Source organism: Oncorhynchus tshawytscha, linkage group LG20 (assembly GCF_018296145.1).
Source record: "Oncorhynchus tshawytscha isolate Ot180627B linkage group LG20, Otsh_v2.0, whole genome shotgun sequence".
NCBI lineage: Eukaryota > Metazoa > Chordata > Actinopteri > Salmoniformes > Salmonidae > Oncorhynchus > Oncorhynchus tshawytscha.
The window spans coordinates 9,946,413-9,973,268 of NC_056448.1; the positions used below are offsets into that span (position 1 = coordinate 9,946,413).

General features: G+C 41.9%; 1 protein-coding gene across 12 annotated transcripts in view; it reads left to right on the forward strand.

Moving 5' to 3' along the window:
- Positions 1-2,076: 2,076 nt before the first annotated feature.
- The window catches only part of LOC112219571 (SH3 domain-binding protein 2), a 30,211-nt gene continuing 5,431 nt past the window's right edge, over positions 2,077-26,856 (forward strand). For 2 of the 12 annotated variants that reach the window (XM_042302166.1, XM_042302167.1), the window contains exons 1-7: positions 8,486-8,822; positions 16,027-16,166; positions 17,184-17,286; positions 20,569-20,686; positions 20,781-20,850; positions 21,084-21,169; positions 21,249-21,323. In XM_042302166.1, coding sequence (XP_042158100.1) covers positions 20,783-20,850; positions 21,084-21,169; positions 21,249-21,323 — 229 coding nt within the window. In that variant the 5' untranslated portion in view covers positions 8,486-8,822; positions 16,027-16,166; positions 17,184-17,286; positions 20,569-20,686; positions 20,781-20,782. Of the gene's footprint in view, positions 2,333-7,988; positions 8,183-8,485; positions 8,823-9,440; positions 9,696-11,651; positions 11,865-11,892; positions 13,657-16,026; positions 16,167-17,183; positions 17,287-20,568; positions 20,687-20,780; positions 20,851-21,083; positions 21,170-21,248; positions 21,324-26,856 lie in introns of those variants that run through there. The other 10 variants (XM_042302164.1, XM_024380924.2, XM_024380920.2 and 7 more) reach the window with 10 other exon arrangements.

A 26,856-nucleotide genomic window follows, 5' to 3' on the forward strand; every position in this document is an offset into this window, starting at 1 on the left:
TGAACAGTTAGCATATGCTCTGGTCATGAATTAGTCATCACAGGTTTGTCAGTAACTACACTTGTGTTTAATTTCTCGGCTCTCACTTAACCATAGAGGTTGGTATAACGTACAGTACATACAATGTAACAGCAGAGAGATGGCCCAGTGGCAGTTCACATCCTGTAGTGGTTAAGTTTGTGACTTGTTCATAATTAATCCTTTGTGTTACTACCATTAGCAATGCATAAGAAAAACCTGTACATCTTGAAAGCTTGAATTTGACCTTTGTTTGCACAATGTGCAAGCGTCTGTATGTTTGCATGCACAAACTAACCACAGGGTAAATTACCCTAAAGACACCAGCATGCTTGGGCTCAGGGTCACAGTATGTATTAGAAGAAGTGTAAAGGGTGGGTGTCTCAACTGCCGAGGTGGAATTATGTCTGTCTGTGCCATGATTACTGTATAAAACAATTGAAGTTGGAAGTTTACATACACTTAGGTTGGAGTCATTAAAACTCATTTTTCAACCACTCCACAAATTTATTGTTAACAAACAATAGCTTTGGTAAGTCGGTTAGGACATCTACTTTGTGCATGACACAAGTAATTTTTCCAACAATTGTTTACAGACAGATTACTCATATTTCATTGTCTCCCAATTCCAGCGGGTCAGAAGTGTACATACACTAAATGACTGTGCCTTTAAACAACTTGTACAATTCCAGAAAATTACGTTATGGCTTTAGAAGCTTCTGACAGGCTAATTGACATCATCTGAGTCAATTGGAGGGGTACCTGTGGATGTATTTCAAGGCCTACCTTCAAACTCAGTGCCACTTTGCTTGACATCATGGGAAAATCAAAAGAAATCAGCCAAGCCCTCAGAAAAAAATGACGGGAGCAAGTCTGGGAGCAATTTCCAAACACCTGAAGGTACCACGTTCATCTGTACAAACAATAGTACGCAAGTATAAACACCATGGGACCACGCAGCCGTCATACCGCTCAGGAAGGAGACGCGTTCTGTCTCCTAGAGATGAACATACTTTGGTGCGAAAAGTGCAAATCAATCCCAGAACAACGTTATATTTGGAGGAAAAATGGGGAGGCTTGCAAGCCGAAGAACACCATCCCAACCGTAAATCACGGGGGTGGCAGCATCATGTTGTGGGGGTGCTTTGCTGCAGGAGGGACTGGTGCACTTCACAAAATAGATGGCATCATGAGGGAGGACAATTATGTGGATATATTGAAGCAACATCTCAAGACATCAGTCAGGAAGTTAAAGCTTGGTCGCAAATGGGTCTTCCAAATGGATAATGACCCCAAGCATACTTCCAAAGTTGTGGCAAAATGGCCTTAAGGACAACAAAGTCAATGTATTGTAGTGGCCATCAAAAGCCCTGACCTCAATTCTATAGAAAATTTGTGGGCAGAACTGAAAAAGCGTGTGCGAGCAAGGAGGCCTACAAACCTGACTCAGTTACACCAGCTCTGTCAGGAGGAATGGGCCCAAAATTCACCCACCTTATTGTGGGAAGCTTGTGGAAGGCTATCTGAAACATTTGACCCAAGTTAAACAATTTAAAGGCAATGCTACCAAATACTAATTGTGTGTATGTTCATTTCTGACCCACTGGGAATGTGATAAAAGAAATAATAGCTGAAATAAGCAATTCTCTCTACTATTATTCTGACATTTCACGTTCTTAAAATAAAGTGGTGATCCTAACTGACTCAAAACAGGGAATTTTTATTGGATTAAATGTCAGGAATTGTGAAACTGAGTTTAAATGTATTTGGCTAAGGTGTATGTAAACTTCTGACTTCAACTGTATGTGATAACCTTTGTATGCTTGCTATGTGCAATGATGGAAAAGTACTGGGTAAATGGAGAGGTACTACTTTAGAATTGTCTGCACCTGCTGATAGTCACTCAGGCTGAAGGTCGAGATAGTAGAGTGAGAAACCACAGTCTAGACATGTTTTTCTCATTTTACATACTTTGTATCTAATCCAATACAACAATCTTAAGGAATGATTGACGGTATGTTGTCCACACCAACTAGTATAAGGAGGGTTGTCTCCTGTTTTGCCACACAGATGTTTACTATAGACTACTGTGGTATTCCGTATGTGAATCTCTGTCTGCAATTGCATTGTATGACTAAAGAGTTTCATACCAAGGTTCCTGTGTCTGTGTCATCTATCTGGAAGACTGATTGTTAAAGGAAACTTACATCACCCCATGCAAAGGACCACCCAACATTTGGCAAGCTTGCCAGGAGTGAGTGACCACTGTGTCTGGATGATCTTCGTCCCGCTGTGCAGCGCATCAAATTATAAGGTAAGCAGATGCCTGTTAAACCAAAAGTCTGAAATGAGAAATAGCACCGTGTGGTTGATGACTCATTTCAGTACGTAAGTGGCACCTCACTCATGGGGTTGATAATTACAGGAACAGTCGATGCCTACATTTATGTAGAAGCCCATAATAAGATGAATATGATAAATGTCCCAGAACCCCAGGTGTAATAGTCAGAAATTCCTGAGGGTCTAATGGAACCTTGTGTGAGGAACTTGGTTATAGATTATTAGTCCGTGCTGAGGTACTGGGTGACAAGTGATTGAAAGTGTTTTATGCACATGATGTTCTTACCTGAGGGAAGACACTGGTTTTATGTATGGTGTTCTTACCTGAGGGAAGACACTGGTTTTATGTATGGTGTTCTTACCTGAGGGAAGACACTGGTTTTATGTATGGTGTTCTTACCTGAGGGAAGACACTGGTTTTATGTATGGTGTTCTTACCTGAGGGAAGACACTGGTTTTATGTATGGTGTTCTTACCTGAGGGAAGACACTGGATTTATGTATGGTGTTCTTACCTGAGGGAAGACACTGGTTTTATGTATGGTGTTCTTACCTGAGGAAGACACTGGTTTTAGATGGTGTTCTTACTGAGGGAAGACACTGGATTTATGTATGGTGTTCTTTATGTTTTATGGTGTTCTTACCTGAGGGAGACACTGGAAGACACTGGTTTTATGTATGGTGTTCTTACCTGAGGGAAGACACTGGTTTTATGTATGGTGTTCTTACCTGAGGGAAGACACTGGTTTTATGTATGGTGTTCTTACCTGAGGGAAGACACTGGATTTATGTATGGTGTTCTTACCTGAGGGAAGACACTGGTTTTATGTATGGTGTTCTTACCCGAGGGAAGACATTGGTATTGTTTTGATGTATGTATAATTGGTGGGGTTATATATTTGTTGTGGGACAATTGTTGTATGAGTTGAGTGTATTGATAACAGTGAATGGATATATGCTTGTCAATATCAAGAATTTTTATGTACTGAAATAAATCTAGACTGGTATAGACAACAAGTCTTTAAGACTAGTACAAGAAAGGGATACATTTGTGAATTGCGTATTGGGAAAGACATGTTGTGAGTTTACTCTTCCATTACATCCACAAGAGAGGAGACAGGGAGACCCCCGTACTGAAGTTAAAATACAATTGAAACCAACTGTGTTTATTTACCACACATACATGGAACCATTTAGAGTAGTGTGGTTAGTGAATAAATGTAGTGAAGCTGAAGAAGAAGAGGGGTTAGAGAAAATAGAACTGCGTTGGGTAGATCATCCTATGTTAGGTTCTACTACCCGTATACGGGGATTGAACTGGGTTTTTCTACAGTACCATACAGATTAGTCACTCAGTCCACATTACATAGAACCTGATTCAAACAAAATCACGGGGCACCATGACAAATTCAACCAAAGGCAGTGCAGAGACAGTTTGTCCCAAACCAATGAAGGCTGGGCCTGACCTCTCTGTCACTAACCTGACTGATGCTGACTTGGAGCTTTTCGTTGACGCTTCTGCATATAAAGATCAAACTACAGGGAAGAAACATGCAGGGTTTAGTTTTGTGACAATTGATAGAACCACTCACATACAACAACCATTACCAGATACTTTCTCAGCTCAACAGGCTGAACTTTTGGCGCTAACCACTGCCTGTAAAATGGGAGAAGGGAAAGGGTTACAATTTTCTCTGATTATGCTTATGCAATAGTGGTTTGTCTCTCCTGGTGTGGTGTCTGGAGGAGTAGGGGTTTTCACAATGCTTGTGGAAGTCCTATTTGTAATAGAACTTTGGCTTTAGATCTCTTGGAGGCTATGATGCTGCCCTCTGCTTTGGCTATTGTGAAGGTTGCTGCTCACATTGGGTTGGAAGACTTTTTGAGTATGGGTAACACTATGGCAGATGAGGCTGCTAAATTGGCTGCCTCAAAGTGTCATAGCCACTCCACGTTCTTCTCTGCTGCTGTTGGGAAAGACACTGATGATTTGTCATCTAAACAGGCTTTGGATGTTGGTTCTCATTTGTTCTCAACAGCAGGGTTGTAAACTTGACCCCGTTTCTAAAATTTGGAGACAGACCGTGTCCGCCAGCTTGTCTTATCGCCTCTGTTTGCCAAGTGGCCCACGGTATGGCCCATTTGTCAAGGAGGGATATGATAGAGGCAATTTCTTTGGATTGGTTTTGCCCAAATTTGATTCAGCATGTGAAACAGTTTCTGTTTCGATGTGCTACGTACAATTTAACATTGCCAAAGGAACACCTCTGAAACCAGGTCATTTCCCTACGCCAAGAGGACCATTTGTCCATCTTGCAATGGATTTCATAGATATTGTAGGAAGAAAAGAAAGGAAAAGGTACTGTTTAGTCCTTACTGACAGGTTCGCCAGGTGGGTGGAGGCATTTCCCACCACACACTGTGATGCTAAGACAGTAGCAAAGCTACCTGTGAGGGAGATAATACCTAGAATTGGTGTTCCTGAGGTTTTATGTGCAGACAATGGTACTCAATTCACTGGTGATGTAGTGAAGCCAGGTGGCCATAATGATGGGAGTGGACCAGAAGTTTGTGTTCCTCTACCACCCCCAGAGTAATGGGGTTACCGAGAGAGCTAACCAATCCATTAAACAAGGGTTAGCTAAGGCATACCACTCCACCAAGAAATCTTGGGTGGATTGTTTACCACTGGTGTTAATGAAAATGCACAGTAGTGTTAATAATGGCTTGGGGTGTTCACCACATGAAATGTTGACAGGAAGACGCATGAATGTTTCAGCACACAGACCCATGAGTGACAGACAAATAGACCTCACTCTAGCTGAAGTAGAACACTTGGAACACTTACATGAAAGAGCTAACTACTATTGTCAGATCTCTCCACTCTCACACTAGGAAAACTCAGGAGGAGGTACCAGGTGAGGACCCCGACTACCTGCCTGTGGAGGTTGGAGACTGGGTCAAAATCCGTGTCCACAAGAGAAAATGGAACCAGCCAAGAATGGAAGGGGCCATTCAAGGTAACCATGGCAACACCAACGGCAGTCAGAGTTCAAGAAAGGTCCGGCTGGCACCACCTGTCCCACTGCCAGAAGGTGTTCAGCCCACAGGAGATGATGGAGCCAGACACAGCCTGAAACAAGAGGCAGAAGCAGATGTGAGTCGAGACCAAAGACTTGAAAAAGATGAAGGGCAAGACCAAAGCCCTGAAGAACCAACTGTTTTACATGATCAGCAAGGTTATGTTGTAAATAAACAAACCCTTAGGGGGTTTAAGAGAGGGAAGATGACAGCATGTGGTCATTGGTGGTTGACTGTGTTGGCTCTATCCACATTACTTGTTGGTGTGGGTGAAGCCGGCCCTGTCAACACTTGGGTAAAGTTTGTTCGAGACTTAGGTGGAAAAGTGTCGGGACTGCGGTGGGACTGCGGTGTTAATTTTGTCTAAACCCAAATCCATGAGTGAGCTGTTTGGTTTAATGAGTAGACAAATGGCAAAGACAGATCAGGCCTGTGGACCAAAATCCTGCTTGATATGTCCAAGCGCTCTAATACTCTCAGCCCTAGTGACGGGTGTTCTGTCCACGATGGACAGATATGTCGCCTTGGCTCACTGGGATATTTGGAAATGTTAAGGGCCAGATTTTAATGGTTATCTTATCATTTGTAGTTCCTGTGTTGATAGACTTTTGTTGTGTTTAGATTTGTTGTTGTCTTGGTAAATGGGCAGTAAAGAAGACCTTGCCTGGTTTAATAGTATTGGCTTTACCTGCCTCCTATGATGAATACTATGATGCCACTGGTGTTGACCCCAACTATGACCCTCTTGCTTGCCCAACTGACCCAGAGGATGATTCCTATACTACCTATATGTGAATGGTTAATGTTCCAGATGTCTAACGTCGATTTCTGTACATGGCTATATGAGACTAGGTAGTCTCAAAGGGGGGAATGTTGGGGGTTACCCTGGGGTTCAGGTGTGGGGCTACCCCAATGCCATGATTACTGTATATATGTGATAACCTTTGTATACTTGCAATGCGCAATGATGGAAAAGTACTGGGTAAATGGAGTTGTACTGCTTTAGTTCTCAGGCTGAGATTTGTCTGCACCTGCTGATAGTCACGCAGCCTCAAGGCCGAGATAGTAGAGTGAGAAACCACAATCTAGACATGTTTTTCTCATTTTACATACTTTGTATCTAATCCAATGCCACAAAGTTAAGGAATGATTGACGGTAGGTTGTCCACACCAACTAGTATAAGGAGGGTTGTCTCCTGTTTCGCCACACAGATCTTTACTCTAGACTACTGAGGTATTCTGTATGTGAATCTCTGTCTGCAATTGCATTGTATTACTAAAGAGTTTTATACCAAGGTTCTGATTGTTAAAGGAAACTATCATCACCCCATGCAAAGGACCACCTAACACCTGCCAGAATAACCTTCATTCGGTCTAATTCAGTAGAAAAATAGCATAATTCAGTATAACACCAGCATAACTCTCACAGTGTGTCCTAAAAACAAAGCCTTTAACAGAGTTAAAGTGGCTGAGTGGAATGACAAGATCCTCAGGAAGGGCAATCAAAATGAATTAAAGCTCATGGAATAACAATAGTAGAAGAGAAGATATTGTTTTAAAAACTCACAATAAAATGAAACGCAATTAATTTGGGCCATATAAGTCAATCTTACAAGAAGGAGAAAAGAGATTTAAACACAAAACAATAGCCTTAGAATTTAGGTGAAAAAAAGCTTACTGATATTCTGATTGAGACCAGGAAGCATAATAGTCATGAAAAACAATCAATCAATCAATCAATCAAATGTATTTATAAAGTCCGTCTTACGTCAGCTGATATCACAAAGTACTGTATAGAAACCCAGCCTAAAACCCCCAAACAGCAAGCAATGCAGGTGTGGAAGCACGGTGGCTAGGAAAAACTCCCTAGAAAGGCCAGAACCTAGGAACAAACCACAAAAAAATCTCAGAATGATGTCATCTCCCATTGTTATACACCATAGTGTACTTTGTGGATCTCCCATTGTTATACACTATGAAGTGTACTTTGTGGATTCAGTACCGTAAATAAATGCAGAGTTGGAGACATTGCAATTCGTTTTTACTCAGAGATGGCATGACATGAGACATTGTGCAACAAGTAAGAAACGTTCATTTTTAGACTATATCCAACTTCTCCATTCTCACCAGCTTATATTTTGGGGTTCTGATGTTGTACAACAGTTGAACTGAGCTCATGAGGCATTTATACATTTTATTCTTCAAGGATCAATGGGTACATTTGATTAATTGTAGTAACTGCAGATTGCCCCTTTAAAGTGTGTAGAATTCTTTCAAAGTGGCATTTCTGGTGTCCAACTCTTCCAGTAAGACTTTCAATGTGCTTTGATGGTCGTGCATGATAGGCTGGCGTGGCAGAGGAGGCTGGTGGGAGAACCTATAGGGGGACGGGCTCATTGAAATGTCTGGAATGGAATCAATGGGACCGAGTCAAATGCTTTGTTTCCATGTGTTTGGTACCATTTCATTGATTCCATTCTAGCCATTACAATGAGCCCATCCTCTTATATCTCCTCCCACCAGCATCCTCTGTGGCAGGGGGATGTAAAAAGCTACCAGGAGAAGACAGTCAGTCAGTCAGTCAGTGATACACAAACTACACTAGAATGACCATCTGTTGTGAGAGCGAACCCATCCTCTACGCAAACTGACAAGGTAGTCCAAGTACTTCCTCTGTGGTCTGTCCGATGACATGACGGCACATTACTCTAATAGCCTGTTCTGTTCTAGCAGGAATCACCATGGTGAGTCTCACTTTCTTTCACAAGCTCTCGCTCAGCCTTGACCCAGACGACTACTATAAGCAACACGGGAGAAATTGTAATAGTTAGGCTTCGGCCATGTACAGTACGGGTTACAACTGACTGTGGTCTGTTATTCTGTTGTTCAGCTTGTCTGTAGTTTTGATTGCATTCAGGGGGATACTCACTTACTGTATATTTTCTCGAGCATGAAAAAAAGTCCATAGGTAACATGGGCCCATAAATGATTGTACTATTACAACGGCTTTGATACTGTATCAAACGAGATTATCGACTTCAAAGGTCATAATTGTTTGTGAAGTTTAGTGTACTGACAGTGGAACAACCATGCGAAGTGAACTTCATTATATCAAGTATAGGCGTGTCACACCATTGTACTACTTTGAATCAATGTATCCAAATATGGAGCAGCGCATATTTCTCTTCAATGGTCTAAAGACACGGGGGTGTGACAAGCTGCTCTTAGTGTTCTGAGTGTGCACATATGTCGCCTTGGAGCTCTACATTTGGAGGGTGTCACCGTACTTTATGGCAGTAAAGGCGTGCAGGAAGTCGCCTAGTGTTCACTGCAAACCACGGATCTTCAGAAGAGAGAGCAGTCTTCTTCTGCAGGTCTCAATGGGTAAGCACCATATTCAGGTCAAGTAAACAGAATTTAGCAGCCGGTTATATTAATAGTCTGTTTTGTGGAAAGATCTATGGAACACAGTGTTTTTCCTTGTGCAGCATCTTTCAAATCTGTTAGTGTTTAGGTATTTCCTTGGAAACTCATGGATCACTTCTAAATAGGCCATGCTAATACCAGAAACGAACCACCTGTTCAACCAGCTATGTCTTTTATTTGGCTATTGGTCTTGGGACTACACAGGATGTGGCTCAAAGTACACTAGACAGTCAAAAAGTAGTTAGTGCTATTACTGTGTAATATATATTTATTTTATGTTATTACACATGGTTGATATAGTGTATTACTCACCGATGCATGTGATTTGGATACACACTGTAGAATACAGGACACATGGAGTTCTGTCTATAGGTCATAGTGGCACTCAGGATATTTTGTTTGTGTCCATTTCATTGTTCCATGGTGCTGGAGGTGGAAAGTCCCCCCAACACTCAGCTCTGTGGCACTGTTGGCTGATGAGCTAAGGGCAGGAAGTAGCTGCTCAGGCACGTCGGCCAATGTGGAGTGTGGGCTCTGAGACGAGGCCCTCCGGAAATTAGTCGGTGCGTCTGAGCAGGCAGGCAGTTCCTCAGACCACAGACAGACGGCCCCTCCAGGCTCTGTCTGTCTGGAGTATCAATCTATATATCTGTACAGCAGCACACTCTGGCGGTCTGTCCGTCTGTCCCTGTCTGTCTCCGCGACCTGTCAGAGAGAACATGGTAGCGAGAAGTGCCCTGCACCATCAATGGATGTGTCAGTAAGAAAAAATATGTTGTTTCTCCTTGCAAGCGAGCCCAGTGTGAGAATGTGTTGGGAACGGAATAGCACGTAAGTGGCGTAAATCTTTCTGCCTTTCCTACCTACTTTCCTACCGAATTTCTTACCTCTTTTCCTACCTCTTTTCCTACCTACTTTCCTACCTACTCAGTTTCTGAGTATTTGGTGATGCGGTGAAAGAGAAAGACGACTGTATTATTAAGGTGCCATTGAGGTCCGGTTGATCTCAAGCCCCTGGTATTGATGAAAAATACCCCTACTGGTGTGGAAGAGGATGGCTAGGATTGTTTCAACTATCAACCTCTCCTAACAATGACTTTATGAGGCAACAAACACACTGATATGTCATCAATTTAACTGCTGGACAGCTTATTTTATGGGGAGTTATGAAGCAACGGTTATTTTGTGTGTTCAACTGTTTACATCCAACCATTGGTGTGCTAGTCATATTGAATCCTGTTTACACGAAACAAGATCACATTCTCACGGGCACTCACAGTGCTTAATTTGTAAATTGGAAGGTGTCGGAACAAAAAGTGAGCATGAGAGGTGGGTGACCTGGGGAGCATTGCATGAATATTATCACATTTGCGTAATGGCACTTACAGAAGTTGCACACATGGGGCGAAATAAATGTGGCCTGGGGTCTGTGAAAATAAATGCATTTCATGCAATTCTACGTACTTTTACATGACTGGAGACTTTGGCATAATCTTTTTTTAATGCTGAGTTCAAAACAACTGGGAACTCGGAGCTGGGAAATCTCCGACTTCCGACTTCAGTGCATTCAAGACAACTGGGAAATGAGGAGGAAATGATAGTCCTAAAAATGCTTTCCAGTTTCACTGACCCAATGACGCACAGCTCACTAGCTGGTGATGGCCTATGTGCTCGTGCCAAAAGCCTCTCTCTCGTTTTACTTGGAAAACAATATTTGGAAGTTTATCAAATATTTTGGTAGCCTACAGCTGACAGGTTATAGTATTATCTTTTCAGCAGGATCGATTTGTTTTCCAACCTGTATTTTGCCTCGATTGTAGGCTATTTGAAATATTGTCGAAAGGCAAGTTTTGTCTGCATGATGTTTGTTCACTGACAGATTTCTCAAGCGTAGGCTATGCCTGTAGGCTATGCCTTGTTATTGGGCTACACTCCACTAGGCTATTTTTAAAATAAGCTATTTATCCTCTGTGGTCAAATTTGAGGCTTCCTCATGGTGTAGTAGGCTATTCTGAAGTATTTCATTTATTTCTGAACAGACAGCAGTAACTTTATTTAAATATATTTAAATTTATCAGGCGTGATGCAGCTTCGAGCCCTTTGCGTGGCTATGATTCTATAAGGAAATAAATGATGTGCAATGCTGGCGAGATGAGAGTTGCAGGCTCATGTGGACCAAAATGGAGAGGTACTCAAATTAAGCACTAGGCACTCCTATATAGGAACGTGCACTTTCACTTGATCACTTTCTTACTCTCTGATTGTGATTCACATGTTCAGGAAAGTAAAAGGAACACATCCCCTAAACTAAAACTTAGTCCTGAATCTCCAAAGAGAGGAGCTGGTTCTTGTTTTGTCATGTTGCTGCTTTTTTACAGTATTTGTTTTCTGGGCACACACACTGCCTCCCTGTGTGGTGAACATGCTCATATTGGAAGACAGGAAGTGATGCGGGAGAAAGCCAAGCTCCCCACAATAGCAAAATGAAATTATTGCTGCTACAGCGTGGAATGCAATGAGTGAAGGCTGAAAGAAATGAAAGTACTATGTGTTGTCGGAAACTCATCACGTTCCCCTATATGGCCTGTGGAGTAGGCCGACTCCTTAAAGGAAAATACCACTCAAAAACTATATTTTGTTGTTTGTTTCATTATTCCACTGTTAATACATTCCCAAAATGTATCATACCATGACACTTTCTGTATTTTGAAAGTTCTATATCTTGAAAACTTGCTGACATGCAACATTCTGGGACTGTATCAACAGTGGACTAATTAAACAAATACCAACAGATAGTTTTTTAGTGGACTTCTCCTTTAAAGACATGTCCAACAGTTGTGAGTGTTGTACACCTGTGAGACTATGCTCGTCAACATTCTTCATAGGACTGTGGTGGATCCACCTGCAATTCGTTTTTTGTTCACCAACAGCTGGGCAGACGTCGGCAAGAGCAGAGATGTAATCATGAAGTTGCATTTGGTAACATTGTGGCTGGGACATGTACGTCAAAGGTTATGACACAGTTAAGGATACTGATGTTTTGCTCACTGTACCTGTTATGAGTAGCCATTCAGAGAACTGTGTCTCACAGTAGGTGAGAGCACACTGTGAACCGTTGACATTGTGCTTTTGTTTCATTTAGTTTCTCCTCGAGAACCATGGGTTATGTTGAGTAGTTTTTCCTGTGGATTGTTCCTGGCAGCAGTAGGAAGTAGGTTTGAATAATAACCTGGTATGTTATACCTGCCACTCCTGTTTACATTTCAGTTCCTGGCAGTTCCTGATTAGTGTCTCTCTCTCACTACTATACCCAGCGTACTGTTCTTTTTTTTCTGATAGTGGATAGAACATTGAACATGTTTCAATGGTGGAAATTCAACATATTTTTACAAAGGTTTGTCAATGTTGAAAATGGATTACCATGATAACATAATCCTGTGCTTGAAATGTTACCCTTGATTACTTTTTGCAACTCCAATGTATTTTCCACGTAGATGCCCTTTAATAAGGTTTGTTATTAACTGCAACGAGTTAGGAATTATGCAAACCAAGGGACCATTCTGTTCATGCAGTCTTCCATTGTAAATAAGAGAGTACAAGTTCCTAGTCCTCTTTACAACCACACATATCCAACACCACAAATAGTCAGAGCATGCAGTCAGGGTGAATCCGTCCATAGGTCCCACACCCTGTATGCCTTTTGAACAGTGGTTATTGCTTTCCAGTGGAAACTACAGAAACATCCGAATGTGGCAACAGGACAGATAAAGGCTGCTGTTGTCCTTTTAAGTCCACTTGGAGCAGGCACCACAAACAGGTCAGAAATAACCAAGCCAGCCTGCTGCGTCCTAAACACTCCGTTCTGCTTGCCTCATCAAATGCCAATATAGACGCTAAAGAAAAGGAGCATAAACACATTTTGCAGGAATACTTCATAATTTTTTCCCCAGCATAATTCACTAATCAGACAATTTTTTGGTTTTATTTAACTAGGCAAGTCAGCTAAGAACAAATTCTTATTTACAATGACAGCCTAGAAACAGTGGGTTAACTGCCTTGTTCAGGGGCAGAAGAACAGATTTTTACTTTGTCAGCTCAGGGATTTGATCTAGCAACCTTTTGGTTACTGGCCCAACACTCTAACCACTAGGCTACCTGCTGCCTGGAGACTATATTCCTGCATCCTTATTGAACCTCCCTGCCTGGCTGTTTCTTCTCTTGGAAAGTTCAACGACCTCTGATTTACTCTGGGGAGAGATGCAGCCTACGGTCTCCTCTTTTCCATTCTCCTCTAACAGTCAGACACTACTCCCCTGCACCTGTCCCTTGGATCTCAATGTTAAACCCAATCCCTTCCATTGGTGCTTGGCAGTCATTTGTAAAAATTTGTAAAATTGCCTATTTTTCTTCCCTTGTTAGTATATTTGTCTTTGTGTCTGGAGGCAGTTGTCCCTCCCAGAAGGCAGGCAGCCATGGCCAGGCCAAGGAAAGACAAGGCAGGCTGCCAAGCAGGAAGCATACCACACAGGGTGCAATCAACAGCTCTGAAAGGGCATGAGACACATTACAGAGGAAACGTCCAGTTTCCTGTTTGCTTGTCTGGTTTAGGGTCAAGGCTCGAGACTGCAGGTTTTTGGCTGTATTGGGGTTTTAGAGATTTAGAGGAGAGTGTGGTGTGTGTGTGTCTCTCTGAGTCTGCCTTAGTGTGTTCTCTCAACTGCCCGCATGCTCAGGAAGAGCTCAGCAGTTCAGACCCTCAGGAGAGGATGTAAGCTGCTGCTGGGGTACCCAGGTATTATGACTGGGGTTTTAGGTTGGGTAGCAGACCTGTTGGCTGGGGTGTTTGTTTGATGTTTGTTTGTTTATACAGTGCCTTGCGAAAGTATTCGGCCCCCTTGAACTTTGCGACCTTTTGCCACATTTCAGGCTTCAAACATAAAGATATAAAACTGTATTTTTTGTGAAGAATCAACAACAAGTGGGACACAATCATGAAGTGGAACGACATTTATTGGATATTTCAAACTTTTTTAACAAATCAAAAACTGAAAAATTGGGCGTGCAAAATTATTCAGCCCCTTTACTTTCAGTGCAGCAAACTCTCTCCAGAAGTTCAGTGAGGATCTCTGAATGATCCAATGTTGACCTAAATGACTAATGATGATAAATACAATCCACCTGTGTGTAATCAAGTCTCCGTATAAATGCACCTGCACTGTGATAGTCTCAGAGGTCCGTTAAAAGCGCAGAGAGCATCATGAAGAACAAGGAACACACCAGGCAGGTCTGAGATACTGTTGTGAAGAAGTTTAAAGCCGGATTTGGATACAAAAAGATTTCCCAAGCTTTAAACATCCCAAGGAGCACTGTGCAAGCGATAATATTGAAATGGATGGAGTATCAGACCACTGCAAATCTACCAAGACCTGGCCGTCCCTCTAAACTTTCAGCTCATACAAGGAGAAGACTGATCAGAGATGCAGCCAAGAGGCCCATGATCACTCTGGATGAACTGCAGAGATCTACAGCTGAGGTGGGAGACTCTGTCCATAGGACAACAATCAGTCGTATATTGCACAAATCTGGCCTTTATGGAAGAGTGGCAAGAAGAAAGCCATTTCTTAAAGATATCCATAAAAAGTGTTGTTTAAAGTTTGCCACAAGCCACCTGGGAGACACACCAAACATGTGGAAGAAGGTGCTCTGGTCAGATGAAACCAAAATTGAACTTTTTGGCAACAATGCAAAACGTTATGTTTGGCGTAAAAGCAACACAGCTCATCACCCTGAACACACCATCCCCACTGTCAAACATGGTGGTGGCAGCATCATGGTTTGGGCCTGCTTTTCTTCAGCAGGGACAGGGAAGAAGGTTAAAATTGATGGGAAGATGGATGGAGCCAAATACAGGACCATTCTGGAAGAAAACCTGATGGAATCTGCAAAAGACCTGAGACTGGGACGGAGATGTGTCTTCCAACAAGACAATGATCCAAAACATAAAGCAAAATCTACAATGGAATGGTTCAAAAATAAACATATCCAGGTGTTAGAATGGCCAAGTCAAAGTCCAGACCTGAATCCAATCGAGAATCTGTGGAAAGAACTGAAAACTGCTGTTCACAAATGCTCTCCATCCAACCTCACTGAGCTCGAGCTGTTTTGCAAGGAGGAATGGGAAAAAATTTCAGTCTCTCGATGTGCAAAACTGATAGAGACATACCCCAAGCGACTTACAGCTGTAATCGCAGCAAAAGGTGGCGCTACAAAGTATTAACTTAAGGGGGCTGAATAATTTTGCACGCCCAATTTTTCAGTTTTTGATTTGTTAAAAAAGTTTGAAATATCCAATAAATGTCGTTCCACTTCATGATTGTGTCCCACTTGTTGTTGATTCTTCACAAAAAATACAGTTTTATATCTTTATGTTCGAAGCCTGAAATGGGCAAAAGGTCGCAAAGTTCAAGAATACTTTTCGCAAGGGTAAGTCTAAACTCTTAGGGAAAAAAGTGTGTTATCTAGAAGCGAAAAAGGTTCTTCGTCTGTGCTCATAAGGGAACCCCGTTGCTCATTTGAAGGTGCTAAAAAGGTGCTATCTAGAACCGAAAAGGGCAGTTTGGCTGTGTTCACTTGAAAAACCCATTTTGGTTCCATGTAGAACTCTTTCCACAGAGGGTCCTTCATGGAACCCAAAAGAGTTCTACCTGGAACCAAAAAAGATGATCCTATGGGGACAGTCGCAGAACCCTTCTGGAACCGTTTCTTCCTGAGAGTGTATGTAGAATTGTCATGGTGTTTCTTGTAACTTTCAAAGTGGAGAGAAAGTTATTGGGTCAGGATGTAAGATGCTCTCAAGGACCGAGGTGTTTCAAAGCTGCGATGGGAAGTAGTATTACTTCTTCTTTATTGTTGATATTTTGTTAACATGGTCCGAATTCTCAAGTCCTTGTGCCGTTTGTTCATTGACATGTTGCTGTTTTGATGCAATCAGGTTTAGAATTCACTGTCAGACTTGGGTTCGATGAGAAATGCAGCAGCTGAAATATTATTTTAGCGTTGCATCTCAGAAATGTCAAGTTTGATACGTTCAGACCACTGCCAGCTCTGTGATGTGTAATGTGGTATTTGACGTGTTATTTCTCTCTCTCCCTGTCCTCCTCAGAAACATGGCTTCAGCAGAGATCCACTGGCCTGTTCCAATGAGGGCCATCGGGGCCCAGAACTTGCTCACCATGCCAGGAGGCGTGTGCCACTCTGGGTACCTCCACAAGAAGGGAGGGAGCCAGTTCAGCCTTATGAAGTGTGAGTAGCCCTACAGTACATAACATTACATTACATATATAACTTTCATGGCACATTAATGTGCACTGCACCAAGGGATTCTGACAAAGGTCTGAGATGAGTTGCACTGCATACTTTCATCTCATCACAATGTTTAGTTCATCACCCCTCGAGCGGGGTTGGAGATTCATCAAATTAGGAACAACATATGAAGAGTTTATTTCCAAAACGCTATATCCACCTATTTTTCACATTTGTGTTTTTTCATCAGAAATGATTGCTTATGGGTACCTTCATGTGTGTGTAAATATTAATGTTCTCAGATTTTTCATTAATAGATTTTAGATGTGTAACGCTATATATACATTTTTTATCTGGAATGGAATGTTCTTATCCTGTATTTGATATGTGATATGTGGTAAGTCGCTCTGGATAAGAGCGTCTGCTAAATGACCAAAATGTCAAATGTAAATGTTTTACATACAGATCTCATATTACTGTATTTAATTGATTAAAAATAAATAAATATTGATGTCACAAATGTATCATTTGTACATTTCTTGTAGTTATTTGCTATATTTAACTGTATAAAGCGTAGCAGTGCTTCTTATTTATCTGAGAGTGAGGCGGATATATAGCATTTTGCAAAAAAAACTTGATTATTTGTCTCTGAAATGAAATCATCAAGTGATAGATTTTAAACAAATACATGTTGTGTTTTGTTTGTTTGTTTAACCTTTATTTAACTAGGCAAGTCAGTTTAAGAACAAATTCTTATTTACAATGATGGCCTACCCCCGGCCAAACCCGGACGACGACCAATTTGATGTCTCTCATTGAACGACCTCATGCCATGATTAAATATTGAAAGAACACACCAATCTCGTTCATAATTTCTTTAAACAATAAAGGCTAAATTTACCAACATGTCTGAAAATGGATATATAGCATTTTAGAATGAAACTCTTTATACTTGCTATTATACCTAGGTTATTGTATGTGTGAGACTTTCCCTTACGTTATCTTTCTTTCTTACAGGGCCTCTTCGCTATATAATCATCCACAGGGGATGTGTGTATTATTTCAAGAGCAGCACCAGTCCTGCACCGCAAGGAGCTTTCTCTCTCAATGGCTACAACAGGTCAGTGTCCACTATTGTCATGCAGCTGTCATTTGCACATGAATTTGAATAGACTTTGGCAAAACATGTTGGCATTCTCCCATAGGCCTACATATGATTATCAATGTTTGAAATACAGCTGCCATTGTCCGTTGCAATCGGTTGTTATGCTGAGAAATCCTGATCAGATGAGAAAGTCTGCTGACAGTGAAAGCATTTCTTAAGTGTCAGTGTGCCACTTCCTGCTAAATGAGAGCCTCTCTATAAAGGTCAGGAGTTTTCGCTTACGAATACCTAACACAGGGGGGACTCGTCATATTAATTCCTACATAGGTGACAAGTCAGTAATAGAGACGGCACTGTTAAACCACCTCTTTTCCATATCTGTTTGACATTTTGAAAAGTGAAAGTGGACACTGAGGAATCCTAGCCTGTGGTGGTCCATTGAGTTCCTCCTTCTACTGCTTCCCCCTGAAGGCGCATGCTGCAGTGCCATAGGGGTAGCATTAGAACTGTGTAACTGTGTAATTACACATCTGGTGTCTCTTCTCTCTACTATGGCCTTGCATAAATAGAGCTTTAATATAGCTGTTTGACTGGTCTGTGACTCATTGAAAACCTTTCCCAGTCAAAGGAATAAAGCAACCACACAGAGAGTTAACATACACAGGGAACTTTATTGCGGCTTGGCTGGGTTGTGTTTCGGATGCGCGGACTGTAACTACCAATTGGATACCACGAAATTGGGGAGAAAAAAGGGGTAAAAAAAATAATAATCATTTTACCCCCTTTTCTCCCCAATTTATATATACAGTGCCTTGCGAAAGTATTCGGCCCCCTTGAACTTTGCGACCTTTTGCCACATTTCAGGCTTCAAACATAAAGATATAAAACTGTATTTTTTTGTGAAGAATCAACAACAAGTGGGACACAATCATGAAGTGGAACGACATTTATTGGATATTTCAAACTTTTTAACAAGTCAAAAACTGAAAAATTGGGCGTGCAAAATTATTCAGCCCCCTTAAGTTAATACTTTGTAGCGCCACCTTTTGCTGCGATTACAGCTGTAAGTCGCTTGGGGTATGTCTCTATCAGTTTTGCACATCGAGAGACTGAAATAGTTTCCCATTCCTCCTTGCAAAACAGCTCAAGCTCAGTGAGGTTGGATGGAGAGCATTTGTGAACAGCAGTTTTCAGTTCTTTCCACAGATTCTCGATTTTATTCAGGTCTGGACTTTGACTTGGCCATTCTAACACCTGGATATGTTTATTTTTGAACCATTCCATTGTAGATTTTGCTTTATGTTTTGGATCATTGTCTTGTTGGAAGACAAATCTCCGTCTTTTGCAGACTCCATCAGGTTTTCTTCCAGAATGGTCCTGTATTTGGCTCCATCCATCTTCCCATCAATTTTAACCATCTTCCCTGTCCCTGCTGAAAAAAAGCAGGCCCAAACCATGATGCTGCCACCACCATGTTTGACAGTGGGGATGGTGTGTTCAGGGTGATGAGCTGTGTTGCTTTTACGCCAAACATAACGTTTTGCATTGTTGCCAAAAAGTTCAATTTTGGTTTCATCTGACCAGAGAACCTTTTTCCACATGTTTGGTGTGTCTCCCAGGTGGCTTGAGGCAAACTTTAAACAACACTTTTTATGGATATCTTTAAGAAATGGCTTTCTTCTTGCCACTCTTCCATAAAGGCCAGATTTGTGCAATATACGACTGATTGTTGTCCTATGGACAGAGTCTCCCACCTCAGCTGTAGATCTCTGCAGTTCATCCAGAGTGATCATGGGCCTCTTGGCTGCATCTCTGATCAGTCTTCTCCTTGTATGAGCTGAAAGTTTAGAGGGACAGCCAGGTCTTGGTAGATTTGCAGTGGTCTGATATTCCTTCCATTTCAATATTATCGCTTGCACAGTGCTCCTTGGGATGTTTGACTGTGCCTTTAAACAGCTTGGAAAATTCCAGAAAATTATGTCATGGCTTTAGAAGCTTCTGATAGGCTAATTGACACCATTTGAGTCAATTGGAGGTGTACCTGTGGCTGTATTTCAAGGCCTACCTTCAAACCCAGTGCCTCTTTGCTTGACATCATGGGAAAGTTAAAAGAAATCAGCCAAGATCTCAGAAAAACATTTGTAGACCTCCACAAGTCTGGTTCATCCTTGGGAGCAATTTCCAAATGCCTGAAGGTACCATATTCATCTGTGCAAACCATAGTACGTCCCGTCTCTTCTCCACTCTGGTACAATGGCAGTATAGTTCTCAAGCCTTCCCGCATCGTCTCTCACCAATTTAGATAATTTATGACTGAACCCAGGTCTTCCTGTGTAGATAAGCATTCTAGCCAGTCTGACGATAAGTTCATTCATTTCTACCAAGGAACAGACAGTCATTGTTCTAATTCTTGATTATAAAAACACACATTATATTCAGTACTAGGATTAAAAGAAAATTAATATATATACAGTAACATAATGGTATTCTGATTAGTCAGTCCTGATTGAAATGTATACATAATTAGTCATTATTGATTAAAAAAAAATCCCTTAACAGTCACCTATCACAAGTTCAACCATTCATAGAGCTTGGGGAGTTTCTCCAGGGATCCGCCCTGCGCACTTCATGTCAGAGCAGGATCACCTGCCGTCTCAAGGAGATGCAAGTTGTGTAGTGACGGACTCTCCCATTTTGTTTTTCTATCTTGAAGTGTTGTGCAGCCATCGAACATATCCACTATCATATACACATCGTCATACGGAAGCAGATGTGTCCGCACGTGTGTTTGTGTCTGTGGTTTCAAAGTGCATAGATATGGGCCTTAACATCCTGACAGGACAACACTATAGTGGGCAGAGCTTAATGAATCAGCAGAAGTTACTAGCTGGTGAGGGCATATCCAGCCAACCGCTCAGACAAGCTCCAGCTTGCCACTTGTACAAACAGAAATATCTCAGTAATAGCGTCACAGGGAATAGTAATTGCAACTAGTAGTAAACACTGAGAAGCCTGGTACACTGAAACATGGCCAGACCAGCAGGCCCATACAGCTCCAACAGAACACAATATCACATAGATGGCATGGAATGTTTGTCACAGCAATAATGTGATAGTAATAGTAATAAATGAGTTAACCCACTGATATGGTTTAACCTATGAAATGTGAAATTGGATTGGTCAGAGTGAGGAGGCTTTACTGCACCGTGTTTTCCTATGTCTGTGTATCTATTATAATGGATGTGGATGTGGTCTTCTCCAAGGTGCTGTTTCAGTTTCTATTTCTCTCGTTGGCAGGGTGATGAGGGCAGCAGAAGAGACCACCTCCAATAACGTGTTTCCCTTCAAAATCGTCTACTTCAGCAAGAAGCACCGAACCTATTGCTTCTCAGCAGCCAACGAGGAAGAGAGAAGGGTGAGGGGCGATATGTACAGAACCTCTCACATTCCCAGTAACATTACAGCAATACATAGATCATGTAATCGCGGTTATTTCTGTCTACTAACAGAAATGGATGCGAAACCTGCGAAAAGAGAAATTGATCACTATAATGACAGAATGGAGTCATATATTCCAAAGTAAGTCAACACATCCCTTCACACAAACATACCATCTGCGGTCACTTGCTCTTTCTGATAAATGGTAGACAGTTTGGCTGCATGCTCCGATTAACTTTCTGAGCATGCAGGTTTGATCTTGTAGGATATCTCTTGCTGTGTTACAAAAAGTATGAATGGGAGTCAGTGAATGCATAGTCAGTGAATCAATTCAATAGAGGGTGATTGATGTGGTCCTCTCTCTGTTGACATAGTGACTCTGAAAGTGATGCGGACAGCTTCTATGGATCGATCGAGAGCCCCATGGACATAACCTATGCCCATGATGACCCAGGAGACAGTAAGTGACAGCACTCACAACATTGTTTCATACAATTAATTCTGTGCACTGACAATTTTGTGTGTGTTTTCTTGCCTAGATTATATGTTAGAGGATGAAGAAGATGAGGATGAAGATGACTATGAAAAACCAGATAGCCCACCAACTTATACAGGTACTAAATAATAAATATCTTTGAGTTTGGTGCTGAAAGGTGCTATAACTGTGATAGACAGTCCTTGATGGGACTGGCATGTCATCACAATTCAAACTAATGGTCCCATTTGGCTCCATTTGCGACCGTACATACACTACTGGTCAGAAGTTTTACAACACCTACTCATTCAAGGGTTTTTCTTCATTTTTACTATTTTCTGCATTGTATAATAATAGTGAAGACAGCAAATATATGAAGTAACACATATGGAATCATGTAGTAACCCAAAAAGTGTTAAACAAATCTGAATATATTTTATATTTGAGATTCCTCAAATAGCCACCTCTTGCCTTGATGATAGCTTTGCACACTCTTTGCATTCTCTCAACCAGCTTCACCTGGAATGCTTTTCCAACAGTCTGAAGGAGTTCCCACATATGATGAGCACTTGTTAGCTGCTTTTTCTTAACTATGCAGTCCGACTCATCCAACCATCTCAATTTGGTTGAGGTCAGGGGAATGTTGAAGCCAGGTCATCTGATGCAGCACTACATCACTCTCCTTCTTGGTAAAATAGCCCTTACACAGCCTGGAGGTGTGTTGGGTCATTGTCCTGTTGAAAAACAAATGATAGTCCCACTAAGCGCAAACCAGATGGGATGGCGTATCGCTGCAGAATGCTGTGGTAACCATGCTGGTTAAGTGTGCCTTGAATTCTAAATAAATCACAGACAGTGTCACCAGCAAAGCACCCCCACACCATAATACCTCCTCCTCCATGCTTTACAGTGGGAAATACACATGCAGAGATCATCTGTTCACCCACACCATGTCTCACAAAGACACGGCAGTTGGAACCCAAAATGTCCAATTTGGACTCCAGACCAAAGGACAAATTTCCAAAGATCTAATGTCCATTGTTTGTGTTTCTTGGCCCAAGCAAGTCTCTTCTTAGTGTCCTTAAGAAGTGGTTTCTTTGCAGCAATTCAAACATGAAGGCCTGATTCACACAGTCTCTAAACAGTTGATGTTGAGATGTGTCTGTTACCTGAACTCTGGGAAGCATTTATTTGGGCTGCAATTTCTGAGGCTGGTAACTTTGGGTCTTCCTTTTGTCACGAACCGGCTCAAAGCCCGTGGAGATAAGGAGTAACAAAATATAAATGTATTAAATAACTAAGTATAATATACAGTGGTGTGTGTGATCAGTAATCAGTAGTGTGAGTGTTTTGCATGCATGAATGTGATAATGCAGGGTGTTGAAAGATGCCAAAGCAAGCAACCAAAAAACCACCAAGATACACAACAAAATCCATAAAGGTGTCTGCATGGAGAGAGTCTCCTCTATGAATGGGGAAGTACAGGAATTGTCACGCCCTGATCAAAGTATTTTGTGTTTATCTTTATTTATTTGGTCAGGCCAGGGTGTGGCATGGGTTTTTGTATGTGGTGTGTATATATGGGGGATTGTAGCTAGTGGGGTGTTCTAGATGTCTATGGCTGTCTGAAGTGGTTCTCAATCAGAGGCAGGTGTTTATCGTTGTCTCTGATTGGGAACCATATTTAGGCAGCCATATTCTTTGAGTTTGGTGTGGGTGATTGTCCTTAGTGTCTTTGTTCCTGTCGCTGTGTTAGTTGACACAAGTATAGGCTGTTTCGGTTTTCGTTACGTTTATTGTTTTGTAGTGTTGTGTGTATTCGTGTTACGTTTGTTTGATTAAACATGGATCGCAATCTACACGCTGCATTTTGGTCCGACTCTCCTTCACACCTAGAAAACCGTTACAGGAATAGGAAACAATGGTACCGGCTTAATAGCTTGATTAGGTTTTCCAGTTAATTGGCAGGTGTGGCAGGTTTTGATAAAATCAGAAACATCCCTCTTTAATCTAGGCCAAAAGAAATGTCTTAATATGCAATTGTAGGTTTTCCTCACCCCCATATGTCCAGCAACGTCGTTGTGAGAAGTTGCCAACACCAACTCACAAAGCTTAACTGGTACAACAACCTGACTAATTGCCTCCCCCAGAAAACAACTACCATGAGACACCCACTTTCTCATCAGGACATCCTCTTGGAGAAAATAGCCATCGGCGACATCTCCCAACTGTTCCACAGGCACCATTTGGTCACGCAACTCTTCTAATGTGGGGTCATCCCGTTGCGCATTGATTAGATCTGAGCGGGTTACAGATAACGGGATAACAGGGAAAACAGTGACATACTTTGTATTATTATCATCATTAAATCGGCGCAGTGACCAGTTCGCCACGGCTCATAGAACGTGTCACTGCACACGCAGAGAACACCTCTGGGAAACTCTGTACACTCATCAGAAATCCCAACAAATGACGGCTTAGTGGAAACCACTAGAGATGGAAACACGACAGGCCATACACGCTCACCAGCCAAGTTATTCCCAAGGATAACATCGATACCCTCAATAGGCAACGAAGGATACACCCCCACAACAACTTCACCAGCCCACAAGCCAACATCAGTTTATGCAATGGAACTGACAGTGTCAAACCTATTCCCCTAATTAGAACACTATTCCCCGAATCAGTCTCAGCAGAAAAGGGTAACACAGATTCCAACACAAATGATTCAGAGGCACCTGTGTCTCTCAGTATCTTCACTGGCACTAGGTCCTTACTTCCTAACAGACACAAAACCTTCCGTAATGAAAGGTAAATAGTCTGGATCAATATGGACTTTCACATGCTCCTGGGCCTGAGGCAATGAGTCATGAGTGAACTGATGTGGAACAGGTGCAGCTAATGCGGTAGGCTAAGATTTAGCGTAAGCACCCTTTGACCTGAGAAGTGGACATTCGTTTTTTCAATGACCTGAACCTCGACAGTAGTGACACTCTTGACCAAAGTCAGCTTTACCATGGGAGTCAGGCTCAACCCTATTTGAATAGAACTCTGCCCGTGAACCAAAGTATCTCGGTGAGCCAAATCTATCCTAACATCCCCACTCATTCCGAATACGGGGCTCTGCAAAGACACTTTTGTGAGTCAACACATACTCGTCCGCCAAAGCCGCAGCTTCAGCGACATTCTTTACTTTTGTTCGTTAATATTTACGTGGCAATACGATCAGGGATTGTGTCCTTAAATTGCTCCAACATAATCAGATCACACAGCCCTTGGAAAGTCTTAACTGCAGAGTCGGAACACCAGCGATTAAACTGTAAAGATAATTCTCGCGCAAACTCAACATGAGTCTGTTTATCATCCCTTTTTAAAGTACTAAATCGTTGGCGGTAAGCCTCAGGGACCAATTCATACATCTGTAACACAGCCGGTTTAACCTTATCATAACTGCCACGGTCGTGTACACTAAGAGCGGAATATGCTTCCTGCGCTTTACCAGTCAGCACACACTGCAACATTAAAGTGCGATCAGAATCAGGCCAATTCCTAGCGTCAGCAACACGCTCAAACAACGAAAAGAATGTCTCAGGGTCCTTTTCATTAAACTGAGGCAATAACCGTAAGTTCCCAACAATATCAAGTGTGTCCGGTGCACGACCAAAAGAGGAACGACACCTAGGTAAATCTGGGTCACCTTCCCAGAACAAACTCTCCCCTGAGATCTTTCCTTCCCTAACCAACTCTAAACATTATTGTTGCAACTTGATTTTAGCACGCTCCATATCTTCTTTAAAATGCCAATTCCTTTTCATACTTTACACGATCATGCTCTAGCTGTAACAGAAGCAGTTCTTTCTGCTGTTCAAAAAGAAGACTACTAGGACTAACCGATGGAATGGCCATTGTAACGATACGGGGAGACGAGTCCTCAGCAGAGGCTGGCCCAGTGGTATCTTCAAGAATACCACTCTCCATCAGATTGGCCTTCAATATTAACCTAATAGAATTCTTTAGACGTTTATCACTAATTTCAACCTTGTGTTCAGCGACCTTCAACAGCTATTATTTAGTACCTAATTCTAACAATTCCTCTGATGGAAAGCGACTGAACTCATCTACATAAGACGCCATAGTTAAACAAAAAAAAATTTGCGCTCTTCCCCTCTGCTGAGCACACCAGACCACAACCCGAGAAATGACAATTACCCTGAGCACCACAGAAGAGAGATGAGATACAGAGCTTCCTACAATAACTCTACCCTAGTCTTCGTGCAGATTTATGGTGGGAATTTACACCCTGTAGCCCCCTGGCAAGGAAAAACTCCCCAGCATGCTGGCAAATTCCACCAAGCCACGGATGTGCCCCCGAGACAACTGCTCAGTCCACAGACAGCACACAAAAATAACAAACATTTAACCATGCCCAACATATTCCAAAAATGAAAAACATCGCTAAGCCTATGAGGGGGAAAAAGCTATAGCGCCGAGTAGCAAGTTCCACTACCCTACCCAAATCTCCCACTGAGGTACACAGCCGATTTACTCACCTCCTCAGACTGATGTCCCAACAGAAAGTAGAACAAGAGTTTCCAGGCTAGGCAGGGCCTGGAAACTAACCATTATCTCTCTTCAACGCAGCACACAAACCAAACAACAAAGGCAACCAATACTGGGCCTATCAAACTCAAACAAACAAAATATGCAAACCAAACACGTACCTCCACATTCTCCCAAATCAATATGTTCAAAAATCCCAGATGAGCCCCCACTTGTCACGAACCGGCTCAAAGCCCGTAACAAAAGGGAGACAACGTGGAGATAAGGAGTAACAAAAATATATATTTATTAAATAAGTAACTAAATATAATATACAATGGTGTGTGTGATCAGTAATCAGTACTGTAAGTGAGTGTTTTGCATGCATGAATGTGATAATGCAGGGTGTTGAAAGGTGCCAAAGCAAAAAAAAAAAAAAAAAAAAAAAAAAACACCAAGAAACACAAAATCCATAAAGGTGTCTGCATGGAGAGAGTCTCCTCTATGAATGGGGAAGTGGTGTATTTATCCTGGGACACACCGGGTCCAGGTGTTTCCCATGTAGCTGACGACCCTCCCAACTCCGCCTACCGGCATCCTAATAAGGGAACAAAAACAAAGAGAGAATACGGCAGACAGAGTGGGAGGGTCGTCACACTTTCCTGTGGCGGTCCTCATGAGAGCCAGTTTCATCATAGCGCTTGATGGTTTTTGCGACTGCACTTGAAGAAACGTTCAAGTTCTTGACATTTTCCAGATTGACTTACCTTCATGTATTAAAGTAATGATGGACTGTAATTTCTCTTTGCTTATTTGAGCTGTTCTTGCCATAATATGGACTTTTTTCTGTACCCCCCTCCTTGTCACAACACAACTGATTGGCTCAGACACATTAAGAAATAAAGACATTTCACAAGTTAACTTTTATGAAGGCACACCTGTTAAGTGAAATCAATTCCAGGTGACTACCTCATGAAGCTGATTGAGAGAATGCAAAGAGTGTGCAAAGCTGTCATCAAGGCATAGGGTGGCTATTTGAGGAATCTCATATCTCATATATTTTGATTTGTTTAACGAAATGAAAATGAAAAACCCTTGAATGAGTGGGTGTTCTACAACTTTTGGCCGGCAGT